The following is a 27517-nucleotide window of genomic DNA, read 5'->3' as shown; positions in this document are numbered from 1 at the left end:
AGATCTTAAAAGATCTCTACACCGTAAGCAAAAGAACTATTCATGAAATATGTTTAACTACAATATATTAGTGTTCACCATCCTGGATCCGCTATTTTGAATTTTGGAATTTAGATTTTATATTTGTAACTATTTTTTAATCTGAATATTAGGGTAATAAAAACACAATAGTATCAAACATTTTCGAAGGATAGGCACAACTTTGATCTCGTGTATTTCACAACCAGCTCAACTTAAAAATTTTATGCGATTATTGTCTTATCATGACTAATCATTTGGCTCAAAAATTGAAGTCTAGAAAACGAGCGATTTTTGCGGTAGCTCTTTAATTGTAAAAATTATCGTTTTTTAAATTATTGACCTTAAATTGATTATTGAAAACATTTAAAAAATTTTTCTACTAATAAAAAATTTGACATGATGCGAGAAGTTTTTTGTGTAGCGATTACTCGAAATACGATTCTAATATCAGAGAGAAGCCTGAGAATTGTGATAATGAACATGTTAGCTAATATCCGTTAGCTATTGTATCATTTTGGACGGCACCTGGTACTCAACCTTTATTCTTGTCCATATACACCAAACATCATGCATTGAATTATCAATTATGATTTTGCATCCGACATAATATATTCTTAAGATAAGAATTTGATAACAATGAATATATTAGATACGATACATTAGAAACCAAGTTATTTTATTCTTTCAATAACTCAATTGTTTTACTTAATATATTTTTATATGTAAAATAACGTAAAAAAAATTATGTAAAATAATCATATAAAAAAAAAACAACTGAGATATGTAATGCATATGTATGCAGCATTAAATAAATGACCTTGTAGCCAAGCAAGATTACGCTACAGACGTGTGCATATCTTTTATCAGTCGAGTTCCCCCAGTAGTTCTGTTGAAAATTGATATTATAATATAAAAAATTAGATGGTGCATGTAAAAGACCTTACATACATATGATCCTTTATGTGTATAATTTATTTTTATATAATAATATTATCTATAAACTGATTTATAAACTCCCATGTTTAAAAGCTTGGTCGGTATAGTATCTTTTTTCATCATTACTACGTAGTACTATATACATGCGTAAATTCCTAGTACGATAAATTGTTTTTCTTTAACGCCGTAAACGGCAGTAACAACTCGTCGTTCAGTAGTCTTGTTCTGTTACTTACTTGAGTACACTTGTGCGCTATCATTTGCCGGGAATCGCGGAAGTGAAATTGAACATAGTATTATACTTATCATCCTATCCATCATCATATATTTAGCTCAAAATCAATCGTAACGTTATAAATGTCATTTAATTCTGATTTTAACATTTGTCGAAAAAAAATGTATGACACATAAATTTTTTCTTCCTTAAGAAAAAAATATTTTATATAAACTTATATATAATTTTACATAATTATATATAATTGTATATAAATGGACATATTTAATATATAATTATATACAATTATATATAACTTTATATATAATAATATATATACAGGGTGTCTGGAAATAATTGCCAAATATTTCATGGGCAAATAGAGAGGACTAAATTGAGTCGAAAAGTACTCTACCATTTTATAATTTTCGCAATAGTTAACAAGATATTAATTACTAAAAATTGCCAAATATTGGTCTTGAATAATTTTTTACTCAAATACTATCAACTTTATAGAAAAGCTGCAAGAGACAAAAATCATTTATTTTCTTCTCATAAAGTTCTAAGAATTTTTTCAGAATTTTTTATCAACTTTTTAGTACTGCATTTTTTTTACCAACATGAGAAAATACGGTATTAAAAAATTCTGAAAAAATTCTGAACAATTTTTCAGAACTTTATGAGAAGAAACTAAATAGTTATTGTCTTGTGCAGTTTTTCTGTAAAGTTGATAGTATTTGAGTAAAAAATTATTCAAGACCAATATTTGGCAATTTTTAGTAATTAATATTTTGTTAACTATTGTGAAAATTGCAAAATGGTAGAGGACTTTTCGACTCAGTTTACTCCTCTCAATCTGCTCATGAAATATTTGGCGATTATTTCCAGACACCCTGCATATATAAATATATATGTACAATTGTATATAATTATATATAAAATGTGTCCATTCATATACAACTATATAAAATTATATATAATTTTATATAATTTTATATAATTACATATAAAACATTTTTTCCCAGACATTCTCAATAAATATTGACATAATATATATTGCGTAAATATATTGCGTTATTAATTTGATGATAATGATGCAAATCTTTTTTACAAAGTTTTTTTTATTAAATAAAAATTACTCATCAACTCCGTATCATTTATCATACAAAAACTGTATTTATTTTTCTCAAATAACACGTATCACTTAAATTAATTACTTTTATCTTATAGGACAATTGTTTTTTCTTTATTTTTATTATAACTAGACAACGTAACTACGACATTGTGTAAACATACATAAATAAGTAAAAGAGTATAGATGAAAGAATGTTTTTTCTTATAAATTTCTTTATTTAATACAAACCGGTTAATAAAAACCGGATATAGAAGCAAAGTAATTATACTATACAATTCTTATTGTGTATACGCTGCGTATGATAATAAAATCCTTGAATAATAGTCATAAATATGGAATGACTACAGAGAAAATTAGCTAAAGACTTTATAAAAAATTTGCATCCTGGAACTTAAATTTAATAGATTAATGTATATTAATCGATGTGACTATCATAATTCAAGTACTACAGCATTATATAAAATGTAATGGAAGAAGTAATATTAACAACTCAATCTTAATTCTACTTTATTTATTTATAGTCAATACAGCTCATAATTTATAAATTTTCGGTGTAATTGGTGTGTAGTTTAATACTGTCTACTTTCGTTCCATCTATCACTGGAAGTGAACTAAACTGTTCACTTCTAGCTACACAATCGATTCGACAGGAATATCTTAATATCACTTTATACATTATATGTATATATTTTTGATATTTGTTTGTATTAGCTTAGGATAAAAACCACCATGTAATACGTGGAATTAATCTCTCTAAACAAATACAACTGTTCTCTTTCGCGTATAATTAATTATTAAATCGAGATATATCGCTTTCTAGCTGCAACACTTTTTTATGAATCATTTTACTTATATAACATATTCTAAAGAAATCGTGTTGGACCTATCTAGAGATAAAATTAATTCTTTAAAAAATTCAAAAAGACAAAAGTTTTCTTGTCACTCTGTCGTTATTCATGGTCAAAGAAGGGCCATGAAAGTACTTGCTTTGCGAGATACCTTCTTCATTTGATGTCATCGATCTTTCTAACTTCGCATGCTTACTCCAAGAACCTCTTTTTTTTAATTTTTCAGACAAAACGTTGCAGAATGAAGCTATTGTGCTTCTTTCCAGAATTGACAATATCACGTTAAATATTTACTTACAATACAAAAAAAAACCAAGTTGATTTTGTGAATTCGACGCTTCAATAATTTAACGATGTATTCACCAAGTATTGTACTTTGTTTCGCATTTCTGCTTGTTGCTTCGTTCTCAGAATTTCAGGAAGATTTTACAAATGGCGATGAGCAAAGCGATAACTCGACAGTGCAGTATGATTTTTTCGTAAATTCTACGAAATATCAAAATGAAGAGACGGAACTAACACGGTGCAAATCACACGGTGCAAATCACGAAAATTCTGTTAAGAATAAAAATCAAATGCAATATGAATCTTGTATTAATTCTACAAAAAATAATTGCAAGAATGATTCCGTGCGATACGAGTCTCGTGAACATATAATAAAAAATCACGAAGATAATAATCAGGCAGCTATGGAGTTCTGTACGAATTCGACAGAGATCGATAATTTCACGTTACCAGAAATTAATGAAAATTTCACCAAAACTGAAGACAAGAACAATTCCATATCATACAAATACGATGATTCCAACAGAACAATGAAAACTATCTTTGTTAAAAATGAAGAGTGCAAAGATAATATTACTTGCATTCAGTTCTGTTGTCCTTATGGTTATAACTTGACGATAAAGGGACGATGCGTCAAATATGGAGAAAATAAGTACATTCTTCCAAACATGTACGCTCTTCCAAACAAACAGAAGAATGATTCCGGGGAATCATCTCAAATATCTGACGAACTATTTTTGACTGTTCATGATCCATGCGTTGCACAAGGACGTGGTCGTAGATTTGTTTTTGCCAATACATACTTGTTTCTCACCGATGGCTCTTTGTATATGAATACTGGCGAATTCATTTCACCAAAGTCTTATTGCTTTGCCATTTTATTTCGGGATGTATATGACGTGATCGCCTGCACTGATCAGACAAGACTTCCAGTATATATATCCGCGTGCCACTTATTATCTTTGCCGTTCCTACTGTTGACGTTCATAGTATATTCCATATTGCCAGAACTCCGGAATATACATGGTTATTCATTGCGTGCACACGTGGGTTCATTATTCATCACATACGCGATTATATATCCTGGCCAACAAGTTTCTGGATTAGCTGAATTAAAATATTGCGTTGCACTAGGTACAGCATATATAACTATATCGTCCCATATTATTTTAAAAATGACACAACTCAAAAAATTAAGTTTCAAAAAAGGAGACAAACTATTTTTTATAATTTGACAGGAAATTATTAACTAATAATCAAATAATATAATGCAATCAAACAATAACAAACTCCTTTGAAATATATATTTAAAAACATGATCAAATGTCATTTTTACCATTTTGTTTTCGCAACAAAACTGTTCTTTTAAAATTAAATAATTCAATGTGAATTATATATATATAAAATTGCCTCGGTAGTCTAAAGGTTCAGGACGCTTGTATACAAAAGATCCACCCGATTCTATTCCCAGAGGTAATATTTTTTGCAATAAATTTGTATTTACTGTTTTCCAACAGATTAACAACTTTATAATATGACTCCTGATTGAGCATTAAATTTAAAAAAATTGTGGTAATTATTTAGTATAGGGAGCACTCTTCGATGATTTTGACCTTGACATATGTGATCAAGGTCATGATCTTCAAAAGATTTTAGCCCGCGGTTGTCCTATGTTAAAAAGTTATTAACAATCAAAGTTGTTAATTATCAAAAAGGGATGAGTCTAGACAGGAAAGTTGCACCCACATGCAACAGTACAATTATAGAAGTCGTGCGCCCTTAAGCAGGGAGGAAGGGAGGAGGAGGAGTGAGAATCGCTTCGCGTGGAAAGTCAAAACCTATGTAGAATAGTATTTAATATTCTTTTTAAATAGCAGAAATACGTTAATTTTGAAATATTTTTTTATTAATAACTTTTTAACGAAGGACGACCACGAACTAAAACTTTTTGAAGGTCACTTGGGATCATGACCTTAATCACATATGTGTCAAAGTCAAGGTCATCGGAGAGTGCTCTCCTATACTAAATAATTACCAAATTGCTTGTCAATTTAATTTAATTCGTGATATTATTGCAGTAGTTTAATTACATTTATAAGTTCGGAAAATTATATATATATATATATATATATATATATATATATATATGTATATATATATATATGTGTATATATATATATATATAATTCACATTGAATTATTTAAAGATCCAGCTTCGACCGGGCATTAATTTCTAATATAGGCATTTAATTTCTAACTCATATTGGTTGTATTCTCACATATATGGTCTTTTTGTTTATATCCTTTTTAAGTTGTGAAGATGTTGATGTCCTATAAAATTATAACAAATACGAATTGTTACAATTATATAAATACGAATAATTTATCAAAAAACTGACATAACTCAAAACATTATTAAACAGTTTTACTCGTATTTATCTTGATCAGAGCTCTAAAAATGATTAAATTCAAAATAAAACAATTTCTTCAAATTTCGATCATTAAAACTGTCTTGACTCTAAATATTTTTTGTAAAAGATTCTCTTTTTATTTATAAAAATAGTACAATTCAAAATATATTACTCTTTTAGAAGGTGATTATAATTTTTTTGAAGATCTTAAGAGAGAGACACAAGTGCTATTTAGCAACAAACTGTTAAGTTAATTTACTTTTGATAATTAATAGAGATAATTAATCTTTATCTAATTTATTCATAATATAAATAACTAAAAAATAACATTTTTTAAGTTGTGATACTTTTAAAGTAAGCCTGGAATGATATAATAATGCAATAATATGTAGCTTATTTATATTATATATAATATATAAAATTAGTAGTCTAGGTGTACTTATTTCTGTTTTTCTAATAATTCAATAAAATGGAAATTATTAAATTTTTACAAGAACAAATAATATAAAATAATATTTGACAAATATTTAAATTTTGAATTATACATTACATATACAATAACTTCCCACAAACAACACGAATGACTGTTTGTCGACTTATTGTCGACATTCAGTCAACTTATAGTCGACTTTTAGTCGACTTCGTGTTGTTTGAGTCACATTTTTGCACGTAGATAATTTTCCGATTTAAATAGAGAAATTATACAGTGAAGCATTTAATTTGAACAAAATTCACTTTTTTTTACTTTGCAATGCTGCAGATATGTAGATCAAGAAAAAAAATCTCACAAATAGATATAGTAATAATTATAAACTATAAACAATTGTCATTCTAATATATGCTTGATGATTAACACATTATTTAATTTTATCTTTTCAGCATATGTCTTCAACTTCTTCTTTTTGTCGAGTTTTTTTTGGCTAAATGTAACATGCTTCGATATTTGGTGGACATTTAGGTGAGTAATATGTTATAATATTATATGCACGGTGGAAATAATAAGGTGTGCTCGTAATTAATTTAATTAATTTAATTTAATATTAGTTAAATTAATTTAATTAATTTTAAACGCTTTTTAAATGAAATTTGATGTTTAAACTAACAGTTGCTATATGTGAGTAGTCGTTATGTATGTGAGTATAAAATGGCGGATTTCAATTACTGCGCAGAACGTGACGAAAATGTGTTCGAGAAATGAGCACGGGTGCATATCAATCACCTACATCACTAATTGGCTAAGTTAAAATAATATAATTTCATTAGTGAAGCAGTGAAAAATTATTAGGAACGGGACAATGTGAGTGATGTGTGCAATTGAATTGTGTGTAAGAGCGCCGCTCTCAATGAGCACACATTTTCACTTCACTCATGATTATACCCTGGTGGGAAAATTTCACTGAAATTATTTCACGTTTTAGAACACTTTTCAACAAAATTTCAGTGTTTAAAAAATATTTTAATTTCAGCGATTTTTAACGCCGTTTTTTTTTTAGCTGAAAAAATTTATTTTCAGCAAAATTTCAGCAAAATTTTGAAGAAATTTCAGTTTATCTTCAGAAAAACTTCAGCGATTTTTCAATATATTAGCTGAAAAATTTTCAGTGAAATTTTTTTGTTCACGATTACTTTTCCGGGATTTTCTTATGACTTTGTTAATTCTTGATAAAAATTATTCGCACTGTACTACACAAAATGAAAAATTTGATATTAAGGAATTATAATAATATTGTAAGACCATGTGCATTTTTAATTTAGATGAACGATGTTTACATTAGGTGTACAATTTTGTTTCCGCCGTTTTTTTTCTGAAATTCGAGGCTTTATTGTAAAAAACTGGTTATACATTTATGATTCGAAGTATTGTCCATCGCTGGCCACTACTTTCTTTCATCTTTCGGGCAGCGTACGAATCCTGCGTCGAAAAAACTGGTCATCTTTTGAGGCGATCCACGAATCGATCCAATTTTTTACTTCTTCATAAGACCGGAAGTACTGGTCAGCCAGGCCGTGTGCCATTGATCGAAACAAGTGATAGTCAGAGGGAGCAACATCTGAATACGGCGGGTGGGGTAGGACTTCCCATTTCAACGTTTCCAAGTATGTCTTGATCACTTCGCAACATGGGGTCGAGCATTGTCATGCTGCAAAATCACTTTATCGTGTCTCTCGTTGTATTGAGGCCGTTTGTCTTTCAATGCTCGATTCATCACTACATCATTTGCGTTCGATCGCCTGTGATTGTTTTAGTCGGTTTTAACAGCTTATAATACTACGCCGAGCTGGTTCCACCAAATACAGAGCATGACCTTGGAGCCGTGAATATTCGGTTTGGCCGTCGACGTGGAAGCATGGCTGGGAACTCCCCATGATTTTCTGCGCTTGGGGTTATCGTAATGAACCCATTTTTCATCCCCAGTCACAATGCGATGCAGAAATCTCTTCGGTCTTTGCCTTTCAAGCAGCTGTTCACAAGCAAACAAACGCCGTTCAACATCTCTCGGCTTCAACTTGTACGGCATCCAATTTCTTTGCTTCTGAATCATTCCCATGACTTTTGAAATGGCTTGTTCAGTCACTCCCAATGATCGTGCCAATTCTTTTTGATTTTGACACGAGTCTTGATCAAGTAATGCCCCCAATTCTGCATCTTCGAAAACCTTCTCTTTTCGGCTATGCCAGTCTTCGACGTCAAAATCACCATTCTTGAAGCGTTGAAACCACTTACGACACGTTCTTTCACTAATAGCGGTTTCACTAATACCTCACCATAAGTATTTGAGAGTATTCGATGAGCCTCAGCCGCAGATTTCTTCATATTGAAGCAGAAAATTAAAACCTCCCGCAAATGACGAGAATTTGGCTCGTAAACTGACATTTTCAATCGAGAATAACTTTATGATGCAGACACAAAACTAATGTTTCTAATTCTTATGTTGACAGATGCCCAAGTTTATTGTATGACGTCTATGATCTATTTATTTCGATCACTTACCGCCAAAGCCATCTATAGGAAAACGGCGGAAGCAAAGTTGTACACCTAATATATTTTAAGATTACATTGAAAATGACTCGATTGGAGTTGAAACGTTTATTTATTATAATTGTTTTGTATTAATTTTGCTTATTTAAATTAAAATTCTTTTATACGTTATTGGCTCTTTGCCCTTCTTGTATATTACTTTTTTTTTAGTACAATTCAGGCAATTTTAGTATGTCAGTAATTTTTTTTTTAAATGTATCGTACTGATGATCAGTCGAGTCATTTTCGTTCGCTTGGTCAATACATCAATATATGATTCTGTCAGAACACTTCTATACAAGATTATTTTTAGATGCAGTCTCCTTCTTTGAGAAGCATTCCTGTACATATTTATTATAAGTGAATAGATTTTCGTGTATTTCTGTACTTTTATAAAACAGCATTTTGATTCTAGATTATGATGCTACTAGGTTAAACTATACTGAAACATTTTACGACTCAACTTTCATATTTCACTCTTTTCAATCATCTATTATGTTTAATATATTATTCTGATGTAATTTAGACAGGTATCAATGCAAATTGTATTCTGACTGGGTTCATACTTAATGTGGCAATAAGGGAAATTTTTATTCTATTTGCAATAAATGTTTTTAATTAGAAATATTATATTTTTCATTTTTCACATATTTATTAATTTTTTAAAATAATATTTAAAACAATATTTCTTAAAGGATGACATTTTAATTTTATATGCATTAAAGCTTATATAATTCAGTGGCCCTTTTAAAACAGATAATGATTTTTTCAAAACCACATTGTTTTGAAAAAGCTGAATTTCTTGTTCATGAAAAGTGGTGATTAAATCTCTGTTAATGACTAAATATTATTTTTCTGTTAAAGATCTTATACACATAATAGATCTTATATACAATAAATGAGTACACTTAAATAAGAAAGCTACTATATTTGCTTAACACTAGGTTACATTTTGTTTCATATTTTGAAAAAAAATAGTTCTTTCATTCTCCCTTATCTATTTTTGTACGTAGGTATATATATATATATATATTTAAAGGTATATATATATTTAAAATTTTGCATATGTAGACATATATTTTACACTTTATGCAGATACACCTATATTGTATATATTCAACTAGTGAAATGAAAATAATAAGAAACTCCATGCATTCTATTTCACTTTCTTTGCCATATTTAAAGAATTTTTTAAATCCATATATTCAAATAATTATGAGGGTTAATTATAAGTTTGAAAAATCTTGTCACGCGGCAGCAACAAATATTTAAATATACATATATACTTGATTTAAATAATATTTAAATTTATTATGTCGACGTAACAGAAAAGCGTTATCGAAAAAAACGTTAAAGGTAAAAATTCAAAAAAATAAAGTTCAAAAAGATCTTATTAGTTGGGTGGCGCTGTCAAGATCAGGTCAAGGTTACATCGATTTTAAAAAAAATATATGGAATATCCTATTTTTGATGCCAGAATCTAATAGCGGTGTCAAGAGCTTTTCAAAACACTGATAAAGTTATTTTTCATTAAGTATTTTTCGAGTTAAGGCTTGAAAGTTACAATACCATTGGTATTACCATTACGCAAGGCGTCTGACTGATGGCTAAAATCTCTTGAATATTGTTCAAGATCATGTTCTGGATAACATATGTTAAGACAAGGCCAATGGAATTTACGTAAAATGAATTTTCAGTGCAAAAATGAAAATAAGAAGAATAATCTCCAATGGCCTTGATCTTGATAAATATTATCCAGAACGTAATTCTGAATAATATTCAAGAGGTTTTAGCTGGACATCTTGCGTAATACTAATGCTGACAGTACTGTAACTTTCAAATCTTATGCGGGATTTACAATACAGGGTGGGCCATCTATTGGTACGTTTTTGAATTTCGTCGTATGGCAACACCGAACGAGCTACAGACCCGAAATTTTGACAGTTTATTAGTCATACCGTCCGCGGCACGAAACAACATGTTTTCTCTTGAAGAGCGTTTTGAAATTTTAAAAACTTATTTTCAAAGTCAGTGCTGTGTCGCCGAAACTGTACGAATTTTGAAAAGAAATATGGGTCGTGATAGAGCACCCACCGAAGGAGCTATACGCAAATTGGTGAGGAAAGTTCGTGAGAAAGGGATGTTAGTGGATGACAGAAGTGGTCCCAGAGCTCGGACAGTGCGCACACCCGAGAATATTGAGGCTGTGGCCCAAAGTGTGAGACAATTCCAGCTTTGAAAAACAATAGTCCAAAATGTCATTAATAATTGGGGTGACCGAATGGCATACTGTAAGGCCAGTAGAGGGAGCCACATGAACGAAATCGTTTTTCATTCTTGACGCGGATACTTTTAGCTTCACAACAAAAAAAAAATTAATAAAAAATATCAATGTATGCTCATTTGATCGCATTTTTAAAAACGTACCAATAGATGGCCCACCCTGTAGTAGAAAATTGACTAATCATAGTCGATTATTCTTTTCATATCCGACTGTGATTTTCTCCGGTTAATTTTCTACGACTTAAGACTCTACGACTACTACGACTTATACAGGATGGGCCATCTATTGGTACGTTTTTAAAAATGCGATCAAATGAGCATACATTGATATTTTTTATTAATTTTTTTTTTGTTGTGAAGCTAAAAGTATCCGCGTCAAGAATGAAAAACGATTTCGTTCATGTGGCTCCCTCTACTGGCCTTACAGTATGCCATTCGGTCACCCCAATTATTAATGACATTTTGGACTACCTCGGCGCCAATTTCACTCAAAACAGTCGTAATATAATGTCATCCACTAACATCCCTTTCTCACGAACTTTCCTCACCAATTTGCGTATAGCTCCTTCGGTGGGTGCTCTATCACGACCCATATTTCTTTTCAAAATTCGTACAGTTTCGGCGACACAGCACTGACTTTGAAAATAAGTTTTTAAAATTTCAAAACGCTCTTCAAGAGAAAACATGTTGTTTCGTGCCGCGGACGGTATGACTAATAAACTGTCAAAATTTCGGGTCTGTAGCTCGTTCGGTGTTGCCATACGACGAAATTCAAAAACGTACCAATAGATGGCCCACCCTGTATATATTATTCCTATAGGCACGTAACTCATACAGCACAGAAAGATTGCAAAATGATTACAGATATATCTCATTGCAATGTTATAATATTGCAAATAAATTGCGCAATGTATTTGCTATGCAATGTCATAGCATTATAAAAATGTCTGCCTTCAGCAAGATTGCGCTGTAAGATCGTAGCAATATTATAACTGTGCGCTGTAATGTCGTAACTATTATTAAAAATAATTTATTTATTATTATTGAATATAATATGAAAGACAATTCGTGATATAAATAAAAAAATGCAGAAAAAACTAATCAACATATATTTTATATTATATATAATTTTATATATAGTTTTATATAGTTATTATTATATTTTATACTTAATTGCAAATGTTTTATGTACAGATATATTTTAAAGTTTACGTGTATGTATTATATACATTTTAAACTTTTTCGCAAATATATATTTTACATTTTATGCAGCTACGCCTATTTTATACATTAACTGATGAAATGGAAATAATAAGAAACTCTACGCATTCTACTTCATTTTCTTTATAATATTTAAAGAATTTTTTAAATTTAAATATTTCAAAAAATTATGAAAGTTGATTGTAAAGTTCGAAAAATCTTATCGCGCGGCGGCGACAACAAATGTTTCAACGAACATTATAATTCCTAAATTAATGGAAATAATTAACAATTATATAATTATAACAATTATACGTGTAACTGATCTTTCCATATGTGACAGCAGCTCATTACTCAAAAACCAAAATGTTTTTAATATCTCTGTAACAATGATGCATGATTTGTAAAATCTTGCTCTGTAATATGTATTATGTATTACAATTCCTGATCTCTACATTGTTATAGCGATATTACAGCGTAATCTGCAATGTTGCAAGTTTCTGTGATGTATAGGAATATTATTTTATATTAAATTAATAATATTTTAAACATATTTCTAGAATATTAAACGTAACGTTTGAAGAATATTTTACTGAAATTATATAATATTAAATAATATTTTTAAAAAATTTAATGGATGGTTATATGTTCACTCCTGGTAATATTACATGCTTACCCACACAGTACAGAAACTTGTAACATTGCAGAAATGTTGCAATATTGCAGATTGTACTGTAATATCGCTACAAATGATATGTATTAGGAATTGTATTATAATATATGATACATATAAGATTTTACAAATCTTGCAGCATTGTTATAGAGAGACGTTAAAAAACATTTTGAGTAATTGAACTGCTGTCACATGTGGAAACATAGATCAATTATACTTTATATGATTGTTATACTTTATATGATTATTTCCATTAATTTATGGCTTCTGCATACTGGACGTAGAAACGCTTGCCGCGCGCAAAATGCGAGTATCCAACGCAGTATCCAATGAAAATGTTAGGAACTGTAAGCTTACTAGTTACTTCATCACATTTGCCGTGCGACAAGTGTTTTCGCGTCCAATGTGCGGGCATTAGGAATTATAGTGTTCATTGAAACATTTGTTGTTGCCACTGCGCGACAAGATTTTTTAAACTTTATAATCAATTCTCATAATTATCTAAATTTAAAAAATTATTTGAATATTGCAAAAAAATAAATGAAATAGAATGCATGGAGTTTTTTTATTTCGATTTCACAAAGTTAAGAATATATCGTGCTTTAAATGCTTAAAATGTTACATTTAATATTGTAAGAGAATATGTCTAAAATATGATTACTTGATATTAAATAATATTATGCGCCTATAGGGATATACAAGTGTGCGTGTTGTGTGTAAGTTCTTATGATTATTATTTCACAAAGCTTTAATTTTAAAGAGAGAAATAAAATATTTTTATTTTCAAACGCATGTATTATATATTGGATAATAATTTAATTATTATTGATTAAACATAAATTGCATTTTATAGAGAACTCCGTTCGCATCGAAGAGGAGGAAACCATTATGAAAGAAAGAAGCTTATAATATATTCGAGCTATGCATGGGGAGTTACTATCATTCTCAACGGTTTCTGCGCCATTATGGATAATATTCCCAATCTACCAGAAAATTTGATCCGACCAGAAATTTGCGAAAAACGCTTTTGGTACGGTGGTAAGTGATAACGACAAATATTAACGCTAGCAGAAAATTAATATTTAATTGAAATCTTGATTAAAGAGTACCAATTTTCAAGAGTTTCGCGACTCGGGAATTGTTTTATTTCTATGTTTTCTTATGTATTTTTCTTCGTAGAAATCGAAAATAATCGTATAATAACGCCAGATTTAAGGAAAAACATACATTGATACATTGAAATAAAGTGAATAAAGTGCTTATTCGTATCATTATAAAATCACTGTTAGTTATGCCTTATTGATATATAAATTGATTCCAAATTGGATTAAATGCGAGTAATATTGCATCATAAAATATTAATTAGATTATATATTTATTAGGATACTTGTTATAAAAAAATTAATAATCTCATGAAAAATATAAAAATTTGAAAATACGATAATACATCAATTAATGCTTTCCAACTAATCATCTTTACGAATCATTTTAAATTCGATTTATATCGACTGTAATATAATATATTGTTAATTGGCAACGAAAAAATTTTCTTATTTAAAAAAACAATGATAAATGACGATATCCTTTTTTTTTTTATTCGAATTTGGGACCGAAAGTGATAAAGTTACATCTCCTATGTACATATTTACATATTTATACACACGCATATATATAAACAGCCTATATTTATACATACATACACACATATATACGAGGGCAAGGTGAAAAGTAACTGACCTCAACATGAAAACATGAACTATGTACAAAGTTTTTAGTTAAGTACCAAGTATTACATATCAAATTACTCGTATTAAAAATATCTATAATTTATATTTTGACCACTTTTCTGAACAATTCATAGCTAAAAAGTTAGAGTCAAAAAATATGTTAGCGCTTTTTTTCAAATCTGCCGCAGCAACTTATAAGCCTACCGAGCCTATGTTAACCTGTAGAGAAAAATGGTCAAGGCAGAAATTGTAGCCGCCTTTAATGTGAGCAATATGATATATAACACTTGAATATATACCGAAAAGTTTGACTTCGATGGCGGCATCTTCAACAACAAGTCGTACTTTTTTTCTTAAATTTTCGTTTTTTGCTTTTTTTCTTCTTATGGTTTTTTTGGCTATAACTTTTTAGCTGTGAATTGTTTAGCAAAGTGGTCAAAGGAGAAATTATAGATATTTTCAATGCGAGTAATTTGATATATAACACTTGGTACTTAACTGAAAACTGCGTTCATGTTCATGTTTCATATTGAGGTCGGTTACTTTTCACCTTGCCCTCGTATATATACATATATATATGTGTGTATATATGTATAAATATAGGCTGTTTGATAACGAGAAAATTCTCGCAATAGTTAACAAGATATTAATTATTATAATAAAAATTATCACCGAATATTGGTTTTCAATAATTGTTTACTTAAGTACTATCAACTTTACAGAAAAACAGCAAGTGACAAAAATTATTTATTTTTTTCTTATAGAGTTATGAGAATTTTTTTAGAATTTTTTAATACTACATTTTTTTATGTGGAAAAATAGTTGTCAATAAGAAAATGCATAAAAATTGATAAAAAATTCTGAAAAAATTCTTAGAGCTTTATGACAAGAAGATAAAAAATTGTTTTCTCTAGTTGTTTTTCTGTAAAGTTGATAATACTTGAATAAAAAATTATTTAAATAATAATATGTCCACTATTTTGGAATAAAATCAATATTTTGATATAATAGTGTTCTTTAATAATTCATATCTTGTTTAATATTTTAACAACCGGCTGTTTTTAATCGATTTTTTTATTTTAAAGGCTAGACCTTTTTTGTTAATGTCATAAGTTAATGTCATTGAGTGGCGAAAAAGGTGACGACTGTCGAGTCTCTAAAGGGGCCTGCTGTCCTCTAAATATTAATTATTGCGAAAATTGCAAAATGGCAGAGACTTTTCGACTCAGTCTGCTTTCGACTTTAGTCCGAACATTTTCCTCGGTAACCGCATCGGAGGGCCTGCCGCTGCGGACTTCATCGGTAGTGGAGTTGCGGCCACCACGAAACTCTCGAAACCAATATTTGACGGTGTAATCTGACGGAGTATTAGCCACATAATATTTATCCAACTTTTCTTTTGTTTCCTTTGCCGTTTTGCCTCTCAAAAAATAATGTTTTATGAGAGAACGAAAATCGTTTTCGCAAACACGTCAACAACAATCAGCTCTCAAAATAAAACTAAGGGCAGTATCGCACTGCCACTTGGCATGTCTGTCTAAATATGAACGGACTACAAGGCACCATAAACTTTTTTGCAGTAGTGGCGCATTCTGGCGGTCAAGGAGGTTACTTTTCACCCCATCTAGTACATATACCCTGGTTTGAGCCCGGGAAGGTAACCAAAAATAACCCGTGGTCTATTAAAATTAAATAAGAAAACTTTTTCGTTGCCAGTTATTAATATTACAGTCGATATGAATAAAATCTAAAAATACAAAATGATTCGTAAAAAAATTATTAATTTGGGAAGCTCTAATTAATGTGTTTTATCATATTTTCAAGTTTTTATATTTTTCATTATTAATTTTTTTGTAACAAATGTTTTAATGAAAAATATAATCTAACATTTTGTAGTGCAATATTATTCACATTTTATCCAATTTGGAAATAATTTCTAAATCATTGAGACATAACTGATAGTGAATAATGTCTTTATTCATTTCATTTCAATGTACCAATTTTTTCCTTAAGTCTAACGTTATTATAATGATTATTTTTGGTTTTTACGAAGGAGAATATATATAAGAAAACATAGAAATTAATCGATCCCCGAGTAGTCGCGAAACCCTCGAAAATTGATATCCTCCTTTCAACAATTTTTAATTTAAATAATGGACGTATCATCCACATGTATTAGTGCAGTGTAATACAAAGAATTTGTTTTTGTTTCAGAGAATATAGCAAAATCATTATATTTTTACGTACCCATGAGTATTACTATCGTTAGTAACGTTTTTTTTTTCATCTGCACAACACTAACAATTCTGCACCAGAAAATACATACAGCTAGTGAGCTGAGAGATTCGGAGAGCAAGCGCCACGATGAAAATAAGCAGAGGTATATATTACAATTAAGGCTTTGATCAACTCTGATTAATTTGGATTGACGATTAGATTGGAATGACCAATCATATTATATTTGTCATTTGACTTAACGATGGATGCGATTGATCAATAGACTAATCATTGATTAAAGTTAAGCGGAGTTGGTCAAAGTGGCCCTAAAGAATTAATGTTATTCAATGCACTCGCATTTACAAAAAACTGTATGATGTATAGTTAACTGATACTAAAGGAAAAAATTATTATTATTATTTTTACACATACTTAATAACAATAGTAAACAGTTGAAAATAATTTAAAAAATCAATAAATTAAATTTTAATCACAGAAAATTTCAAAATTTCTTAATATTATATTATAAAAAAAATACGATGTTTAATAAATTAAAAAGACCAGTAGCCATGTTAGAATTTAAAAACAATTATTTTATTAAAAATTAATTAAAACTACAAGAATTATTATGATATATAGATCACTAATACTTCCCATTCTTATATAGGCAATATAATTATTTTATAAATTAGGATCGTTATATGTAAGCATACATTAACGCTTCTGAATTTTCTGATTCTATATATACCTATCTGCATTACATGTATATATATATATATATAAATATATATATATATATATATATATACAGGGTTGGCCATATTCGACGGAAAGATGTTTTTTTTTCAATCATGGGAAAAAAACACATTTTTTGCTGTTCATTTTAAAAATCATTTAATAGGGTTCAAGGTCTTTCCGTCGAATATGGCCAACCCTGTATATATATATATAATTTATTTTAATGAAAGAAGCAGAGACATGTATATCCATTTACAAATAGCCTCACACATGTTAATTATATTTGCTTTATAATTTCTATAATAAGACAATTGTTCTCAGAGTCTGATATGTTAATTATTCATATCTCTATCATATATATATATATATATATATATATATATATATATATATAATTTTATATAATTATATATAAAACATTTTTTCTCGGGTATATATTATTATTATTATTATTATTAATTTTAATCCTTGCCTTACGGTTTAGGATTGCTTCCAGTTTACATTTTATTGGTTATATATTCTTTATATATACATTATACATGTCTACATCTCAAATCGTATATCTATATAAATATAAAATATACAATTATCATTTCTGAAAGTAATTCGTTTATATGAATATATATATAATAATTCAACATCTCAACATAAAGATCGTAGTGGCGCTTCGTATTTAAAGTAATAAAATATATAATATATATAAAATATAAAAATATACAATGTGTCAAATAACATGAAGCAAAATACATCACATCTATCAGATACCTATAACTGCTTGTGTTTTGGTACTTTAAGATTGTCTATGCAACATTGTTTGAAACTGCTCTGAAAATAAGACTATTAACATAAAAATATAAAATATTGCTTGGAATTGCTTCGGAAATTATACTTAGAATCCATACTTTGCTTTCTGATTTTTTATACGATGTGACAATCCAGGAGGGGTCCTCTTCCTCTTGTTTCCTTTTTCTCTCTTTTCTGCTTCTTTTCTTATTTTATCTATTTTCTTATTATATTATATCCTTTAACTTCTTCCCCTATAAATTCTTCTATCTACATCCCATTCTTTGTCTCCTTGCTCTTCTTGAGTACATAATCATAATTTCCTCTGCAGCCTGATAAATTCTGCATCTTCTTTCTTCTTCCTCTCTCCAGTGTTGATTTCCTTTTGCTTCGTTCCCACATCTATATCTGACTTTTATACTTCTATTTTTCAAATATCTTGGTAACAAGATTTGTTCTGGCCGTACGTTCTTATAGTTGCTATTATATCTTGATTCTTTTATCTTTATTTATCTTTCTACTGTCTCTCTTCTTTCTCTTCATAAGGTCTTTTCTTATACTTTGATTTCCTGCCTCTCTTTCCCTTTTTACTCAATCTTGCTCTTTCTAGGACTTCGTTTCTTTTCCCACAGCCCTTTTCCATACTTCTTCTTTCCACCAGAGTATTGAATATCTTCATTCTCTTTTCGAAATCGTGAAATTGAAAATTTTTTCCCCAACACTTTACGTTCTCTTTATTGCCATTGTTGCTTTAATCTTTCTTTTATACATATATTTCTCTGTTCCCCTATTTTTCTGCAGAGTTATCCTAGATATTTAATTTCTTTAACTGCTTCTATTTCCTCTTCTTCCATTTCCTCATTTTTTTTCTACTTCTACCTTTCTCGAATTCCATTATACATGGCATCCATTGTAGCATTCACGTTCAATGGGTTTTAATCGGAACTTAACGTTTTAATCGGGTTTTAATCATTGAACTTGTAATTCGATAAAATCCCATTTAACTCGATAAAAGTGATTTTCCAATTTAAAACCAAATGAATTTATATAGCGTACAAAATCCGATAGAATCCCATTTAATTCGGTATAAGCGATTGAAACTCATTGAACTTATAACGTACAAAATCCGGCATAATCTCATTCAACTCGGTATAAGCGATTTTCTAATTAAAATCCATTAAACGCATATATCATAAGAAAATTGACTGCATCTTAATAAAATACTATTGGACGCGTATCCTCTTAAAATCGATAGATTCTCAATAGATTTTATTAAAGTGTGTTTTCTATTAAAATTCGTTAAATGTATATCATTAAAAAAACTTGATAGAATCCTAAAAACTGTGAAAGTGTATTTCCGATTAAAACCAATAGAATGCTATGAAAGCGTGTGCGTAACTAAAACCCATTAAATCCATGTAAAGAAATAGTTGGATCTCTTAAAGTCGGTGAAACTGAATTAACCCTTCTTACTGTAAAAGACGTTAAGGTTGCTGACTTAATCATAAGCGTGCGTTAGCTCAGCGTTAGTGTATTAGACGTTTTAAGGATTATAGGTTGTAGGTTTCTATAGATCTTTAAATCTCAGCGGCGATGCGTTTTCAAAAATTAATTGTAATTAATAAAATAGAATGCAGACAAAAAAAATAACCCCAAATTAAACTAGAAAGATAAAAAAATAGTAATAAACCATGTTAAAATAAAAAAAAATTTTTTTCATTAAAATTTCTCATCAAAATCCATTAAACGCGTATAATATGAAAGCCGATAAAAAACTGTAAAAGCATATTCCGATTAAAACCAATAGAATCTTATTAATACGCGTTTCCAATTAAAACCCGTTATACACGTATCATATGAAAATCGATAGAATCCCATTACGTCCCAAATAACATTTATTATGTTGCATAAGGTATCTAAAAGACGTCTTTTAGGCGTATTATATCTAAAAGATGTCTAAAAGACGTCTTTTAGATATCTTATGCAACATAAATGTTATCTGGGATCATTGCGCGGCTTTCCCATTCAATCTCATTGAACGAAATAAAATTTAAGCGCATTGTGTGTGAATCCCAATAAAATCCTATTAAATTTTAAAAGTGATCTTCATATAAAGATCTTTTCATATAAAGAAAAATGGATTGTATGACCACCTATCAAATCTTATTGAAATTGTATCATAAATAATTCCATTTGAACCTATTACATTATTGTGGGAATTTGTCAATTGATTCTTCTTTTCTGCGAAGGGAATCAATCGGAGATTGCTGTTGCGCATTTCGGATTCAAATTCATAGGAAATTTTTCAATCGGTTTCAGTGGAAATTTTTGAGCAAGGTACTCCTCCTGTCTATCCTTTTTCCATTTCCTCCTCCAAATCCGATATGTACATATTGAACAGTGTCGTGCTTAGTGGACATCTCTGTCTGAAGCCTTTTTTTCCAGAATTCTTCCGATTTCCTATTGCCTATTTTCACTACATTTAGTGTTTCCTTATACATTTCCATAATTCGAAGTCAGATTGTTATCTATCTGCATCTTTTTCATTTCATTTAGTTGTTTTCTGTTTCTACATTATCAAATGTAATTTTTTTGCGAAAAAGGTAAATATCTTTCCTCCTTTCTTGCTCAATTCCCTATTGATCACGTAATTTACCATGTAGATCGTATCCATCGTTTCTCTTCCCTTCCTCTTCCGTTTCTCTTTCCTCTTCTCTTTCTTTCTGAATCCAAATTGTCCTTTCTTCAACTTTTCATCCGTTTCATTTTTAAGTTTTTTGTTTAGAATAGTCGCGTAGATCTTATATGCTATGTCTATTAACGTAATGCCTTTGTACTTTTTAATCTCGTTTTTTTCTCCTCTTTTGTAGGACAGATTAAACCTTAATTCCAGTTTGATGGTATTCTTTCTCCTTTCCATACTCTGTTAATCAGCTTCCAGAATTCTTCTCCGATTTCTTTGGACATAAACCTCCACGCCTTATTCTCTATTTATTCTCTCTTTCGTCTTCTCCCGGCGCCTTTGCCTTCTTTAATTTTCTCAACATTTTTATTAACTCTTCTTTCGAAACTCTTCTTCTATCTTTATCTATCATTTCTTCTTCGCATTCATCACTTTCTAGCTGCAAAACCGTTCTTACCTCCATAAAGTGGTTCCTCCAGCTGTCTATGTGTATAATATATCCCTGCTTGGTCCTTCTGATTTCTTTTTCCTAAACTTATTAATATATTTCCATACATCTTCCTTATTTTTTATATTTCTTATCCTTTTTTCTTCTATTTCCTCATTTCTTCTGTGCTTCGCACTATTCTTTATATCTTCTCCTTTTTATCATATATTCCTCCTTGCTAGTTCTTTCTTTCTTTAGATCCCTCAGTTCTCTTCTTAATTCTCTTTTCAAATCTTTCCATTCTTTATTATACCATTCTCTTTTTCCTAATTTAGGAGTAATCTTCTTCTTATAATTTGTGATCGCACTTTTAATCTTTTCTTTCATTTCCATCAAGATGCCCTCTATATCCTTTTGTGTACTCTTCCATTCTTCGCATCTCTCTCTGGTAGCTATTTACCCTCTCTTCCGTCCAGTCATTTCTCTTTATTTCCACTTCCGTATTCTTCTTGTCTTTATTCTCGATTAATTGCCCCACCAGTTCTACTTCTAATGGTATGTAATCTAATTCCATCCTGTTGCCTTCTACTCTTTTTATCTCTTCTCTTGCTTGTTTCCTATCACGTAATCTATAACAAATAATCTTCTCTTCCCTATGTACGTCCATTCCCTCTTTTCTCCAAAGCTTTTATTCAGTATCACTTATCCCCTTTCTTCTATTTTACTTATTAATATATGTTTATTATGTTATCTATGAATTCTCTACTTTCACTTTTCTTTTCATTTTCTTCTGAATCTCTTTCGTTACCTATTATTGCGTTTAAATCTCCTCCTACTATTAAACACTCTTCCTCTTCTTCTGAAATATGTTTCATTAATAACTCCATTGTTTTTTCTATCTCTTAACTGTACACTGTAATTATTCTCCATTTATTTTCATTATATTCCATTTTACATTTCATCACTGCTTCATTTAGTTTCATAACTTTATTTAGTTTCATAACTTCTCCGTTCTTTACTCTCTTGTTCACTGCAGTGATTATCCCGCCTTTTGCTCTTCTTTTTTTATGCTCCTTTCTTGCTGGTCCCTCGACAACCTATTTTTAATCTTTTCCCATCTATCTTCGTCTACCCATGTCTCAAGTAATCCAACGATGTCAAAATCCTTCAGGTATTCCCACGTTTCTTCACATTTATTAAATAGTCCCGCAATGTTCTAGAAACAGATTCTTATCTTTCTTTCCATCACACTCCTGCTACCCTTATCCTTTTCTTATGCTCTTCTCTCTCTTATTCCAACGTAGCCACTTATCTTTCACAAATATCTTACCATAGCTTACCTTCACCATTGTTTCCTTCTTTCTCTCCTCTTTTGCTTTGTTCTTCAATTATTTCTGCATTTCTCTTTCCATTTTTGTTAGATCATTATCTATAAATCCCTGCACTTAAGTTCTTTTTTCAAATCATAATCTTTCTTTTTTCTTCCCAGCTTTTCAATTCAGTTACTATGTGTACTTATTATCTCTGTCATGTATCTTGAACGCTTTTCTTACTGTTACATCTACCTTCAAATTTTCTTTAATGAATACTAATACTTGCTGTTCCATTTTGTTTGTTTATAATAATGATGTTTTTCTTCTCCTCTCTCTACCTTTCTTTTCTCTCTCCCATTCTAGCTTTTCTATTCTTTGTTCCAGCTTCCTCCTTTCTATATTGTATTCCTCCTTATTCTTATTTTTTCTTCTTTCCTCTATTTCCAATTTTTTTCTTTCCATTTTTTCTTTATTTGTTCGATCATATATATATTATTTGTTCTGTCATATTTTCGTTCATCTATTCTATCCGTTTGCATATATTTTCCTCCATTTCTCTCATGATCTCCCTCTTTATCATGGGCTCTTCTTTTCCTGTTACATTCTGCATGTTTTTTTTATAGATTTATTTTTACTACCTAATGAATAATAATAATAATGAATAATAAATCTTCCTAGCATTGGTGCCATCTAACGGCCGTAGACTCTTCGTTCCTCCTCCTTTCCCAATTCGCTCTATTTTCTATCTAACCTAGAGGTTTTCCCGAAACTTCTAATTTCCTTTCTTCAGATTTTTTTTCTTCATTTGCCTTCTTTTCCCGGAACTCTCCTACCTTCTTTTTTTGTGCTCCACTTATTTTTTCCTTCTTTTCGTTTCTGGCTGTTTCTCGATCAATATTCATTCTGTTAGCTGTATGTCTTCACACTATCGTTTGCTAACCGGAAATCCTCTGTGTGTGTGTGTGTCTGTGTCTGTCTGTCTGTCTGTGTGTGTGTGTGTGTGTGTGTGTGTGTGTGTGTGTGTGTGTGTGTGTGTGTGTGTGTGTGTGTGTGTGTGTGTGTGTGTGTGTGTGTGTGTGTGTGTGTGTGTGTGTGTGTGTGTGTGTGTGTGTGTGTGTGTGCAGTGATTCGCATTAATATTCGTCAACATCATAATAATAGAGAAACTATTATTTCTGAAATATAGTTTTTATAGGATTAAGAAATTTACGGTTTTTTAATCATTGGAAACGCTCATTATAGATGTAAAAAATAATAATTTTCTTTATTTAATTGTAATTTTCAATGTAATAAATATTAAATAAGTTAATTCTTAATTTTAGAATCACAAAAATATTAAGACATTCAATATATTTTATATTTATTGACCCTTGGAAATCAAATTAATTTATTCCTTACTTATTTACCGTGAAGTAAGTCATACAAAATATGTGACTTATTTCATGTTGAATTTAGTTAACCTAATTTCCCCAAGATCACACAAATTAACAATGAAAATGGGATATAAAGGTAAAAATAGTTGATAAACATCAACTTGTTATTTTTCATTATGAAAAAGGCAAATCATATCGAGAAATCGATAAATTAATAAATTTGAATTAGAGTAGCAGATATTGTAAAAAGATGATCGTGAAAATTACATTGAATCAATACCTCAGAAAGGACGTCCAAAATTATTTGATTCACGGGATCAACGTAAAATTATTGGGAACATAAAAATAAATTCTGGATTAATTGCTACAAAATTGAATTATACGAAGAGACAAGAAGATATATCCTGATACAGTTCGTAGAGCATTAAAAGAAAGTGATTACGGTAAAGTTGCTCGTAAAAAGCCATTCATAAATGAAGTGAATCGAAAGAAAAGATTCATTTTCGCTAAGGAATTTATTTCTAAAGAACAAATATAGTGGACTGATGTAATATTCGCTGATGAGAGCAAATTTAATGTTTTTGGATCTAACAGACGGAAAATGATATGGCGAAAAGCAAGCGAAGAATTCAAGCTGAAAAATTTGAAGCCAACTATGATACACGGCGGTGGAAGTTTAATGATTTGGGGTTGTATTTCAAGTAAAGGAGTGGATGAATTAGTTTTCATTGGCGGAATTTTGGATAAAAATAATTATTTAAGTATTCTAAAAGACAATTTAATAAAAAGTGCTAATAATATAAATATACGAGGTAGTTTCAAATTTTATCAAAACAATGATTCAAAACATAAGTCGCGAATAGTATAAGAATATTTATTATACAACTCTCCAAAAGTATTACATCCTCCACCACAGTCATCAGATTTAAATCCCATAGAAAATTTATGGAATTTATTAGATCATAACATTTGAATTACACCTACAAAATCAAAAGAAGAACTAAAATTACGATTAAAAGAGGAATGGACGCGCATTACATCAGATTATTTAACAAAAATTATTTCTAACATGTCTAAACGTTTGCAGTATGTTATTAAACAAAATTATCCAACAAAGTATTAAAATTATTATCATTTCGTTTATAGATATTTATATTATTATATCTTGTTAAGTGTCCGAATATTTGTGCGATATAAGAATTAAGCAAAATTCTGTCTATAATTTAATATATTCGAAACTATATCATATAAATAGTAATTATAAAAATAAAATTTATATTTCTAATCACTATAATGAATTTTTCAATTTAAAATAAAAGCCATAAATTTCTTACTCCAACAAAAATTATGTTTAGATGGTAATAATTTCTAAAGCATCATGATGTCCGAATATTAATGCGAGTCACTGTATATATATATATATATATATATATATATATATATATATGTATAAAACGTTAATATTGCATTTCTTAAATATTTCTTAGAAGAAATTTTGAAATTCTCTGTGATTAAAATTTAGCTTATTGTTTTTTAAGATTATTTACTATTATTGTTATTAGGAACATGTAAAATTACTAATAATAATAAAAAAAACATTTCACAAATATTTTTAGCCCTAAAAAATATTATACATTTTATTAATATATCTTGTAATCACAATTGAAACTACAAACAATACAAAAATATATTTGCTCACAGGTTTAATATGTACTTGAAGCTATTCATAGTGATGGGAATAACTTGGGTTTTGGAGATACTAGCGTGGGTGATTGGTACCAATATTCTACCAAAGTACATCTGGTATCTGGCCGACATCATAAATGCCTTGCAAGGTCTCATCATTTTCGTTGTATTTGTGTGTAGAAGAAAGATCAAGGAAATGCTATTAAAACAATTTCGCGGGAAGACTTGTGGTCCATTTAAGATTCCAATAAGTGATAGTATAGCTTCGAATACTACTACAGCCACTTCGCTGTCCGGAAGTTCAATATCCATGCAACAAATCAGTTCCTCTAATTAACAGCTAATCATCTCGTAAAATTTAATTAATCCTACTGGTTGCAATACAAAGAGAAAATTCTATTATAGATGAGTGTTAACAGTTAATTAGCAGCATAATTTAATTCTTCAAAGATCTTACATACATATATACTATATCAGATTACATTATTTTACGTTATCTTTTGATCGGTTTAGAAAAAGACCAAAATTATACAAGGAGGGATTGTCTTAAATTTTAACAATTCTCTTTGTCTTTCACTTTAAATGCGTTTCAAATTTTATCTCAAATTAAAAACATGTGATTACGAATAATTCCTCATTTTTTTTAAGTGTGAAAATAATGAAATGTAAAATAATAAGTGAATATAATGTAAATAATGTGAAATATAATTTTTAATTAACGTGTGAAGAATTTTATTTGATTTTTTTATTTAAAAGCCCGAACATTATTATGAAATACATCACAGTACAAAATTTTTCATGCATAAATACTCGGAAAAAAATGTTTTATATAAAATTTATATAACTTCTGTAAATGAACATATTTTATATGTAATCGTATATAATTATATATATTATACGTATATGATATGTAAAGAGGAAAATCTTCTTTTATGAGATGGGAGCTTCTTAATATGGGATAGCGGCGTTTCCGCTAAACTAACAAACGCTATCTGTTGGTTGCACCATGAATTTATTGCTCTTGGATTGAAAACTATTTAGTGGAAAATTCATTATTAGATCATGCTTGTAGTCGTTGTAAAAAAAGATTTTAGAATTTGGATGTCTTCAAGTTTCGTTGAGATGAACCTTTAAATCTTGTTAATTATTTAATAAGTAAATAGTTAGCAATAAATTCTTCGTGTAGTGATAGAGTAAGATACTAATAGAAAAATATGGGATACGTTGAATTGCTTAATTACAGAAGTTGATTTTGTAAAACCGTAAGGAAATGGTAATATGAGATATTCAGGGTATTTCTAATATGAAATAACCTATGCTCCTATGTCATAGTAAAAATTGTTGCTGAAGTATAAATGTTACTATACAATAATAAAAAGGACAATCGGAATGAACATCGAGTGCCTGTTTCTGCGATGCTTAGTTCCAACTATCTGAAAACGAGTTCTAGGTCTCATTTACAATGCATCACATATTTATATTGCGCGCGCACTGGCTGTGTTCGTTTGTATTTTAGAAACATTAAATAAAATTTTTTAATTATAA

General features: G+C 29.5%; 1 protein-coding gene across 2 annotated transcripts; it reads left to right on the top strand.

Annotated features, from left to right (window-relative positions):
* Nucleotides 1-1126: 1126 nt before the first annotated feature.
* Nucleotides 1127-27517, top strand: LOC105154409 (G protein-coupled receptor Mth2). 2 transcript variants are annotated; one of them, XM_087410857.1, is made up of 6 exons: nt 1127-1250; nt 3381-4573; nt 6730-6808; nt 13879-14063; nt 16967-17132; nt 25988-27517. In XM_087410857.1, the coding sequence occupies exons 2-6, from the start codon at nt 3508-3510 to the stop codon at nt 26307-26309; spliced, it is 1818 nt and encodes a 605-aa protein (XP_087266983.1). In that variant the 5' UTR covers nt 1127-1250; nt 3381-3507; the 3' UTR covers nt 26310-27517. The 2 variants fall into 2 exon arrangements, with proteins under 2 accessions (XP_087266983.1, XP_087266984.1); XM_087410858.1 differs by having other exon boundaries at nt 1206-1302.

Source organism: Acromyrmex echinatior, chromosome 11 (genome assembly GCF_024713525.1).
Source record: "Acromyrmex echinatior isolate Ae372 chromosome 11, ASM2471352v2, whole genome shotgun sequence".
In the NCBI taxonomy this organism is placed as follows: domain Eukaryota; kingdom Metazoa; phylum Arthropoda; class Insecta; order Hymenoptera; family Formicidae; genus Acromyrmex; species Acromyrmex echinatior.
This window is presented reverse-complemented; position numbering and strand designations above follow the sequence as displayed.

Excerpts from the sequence above, each read along its gene's own strand:
- LOC105154409 (XM_087410857.1), top strand. The coding sequence starts at position 3,508 with ATGTATTCACCAAGTATTGTACTTTGTTTCGCATTTCTGCTTGTTGCT. Across the intron at positions 4,574-6,729 it reads AAAATATTGCGTTGCACTAG|CATATGTCTTCAACTTCTTC; the intron begins GTACAGCATATA and ends TTATCTTTTCAG. Across the intron at positions 17,133-25,987 it reads CACGATGAAAATAAGCAGAG|GTTTAATATGTACTTGAAGC; the intron begins GTATATATTACA and ends ATTTGCTCACAG.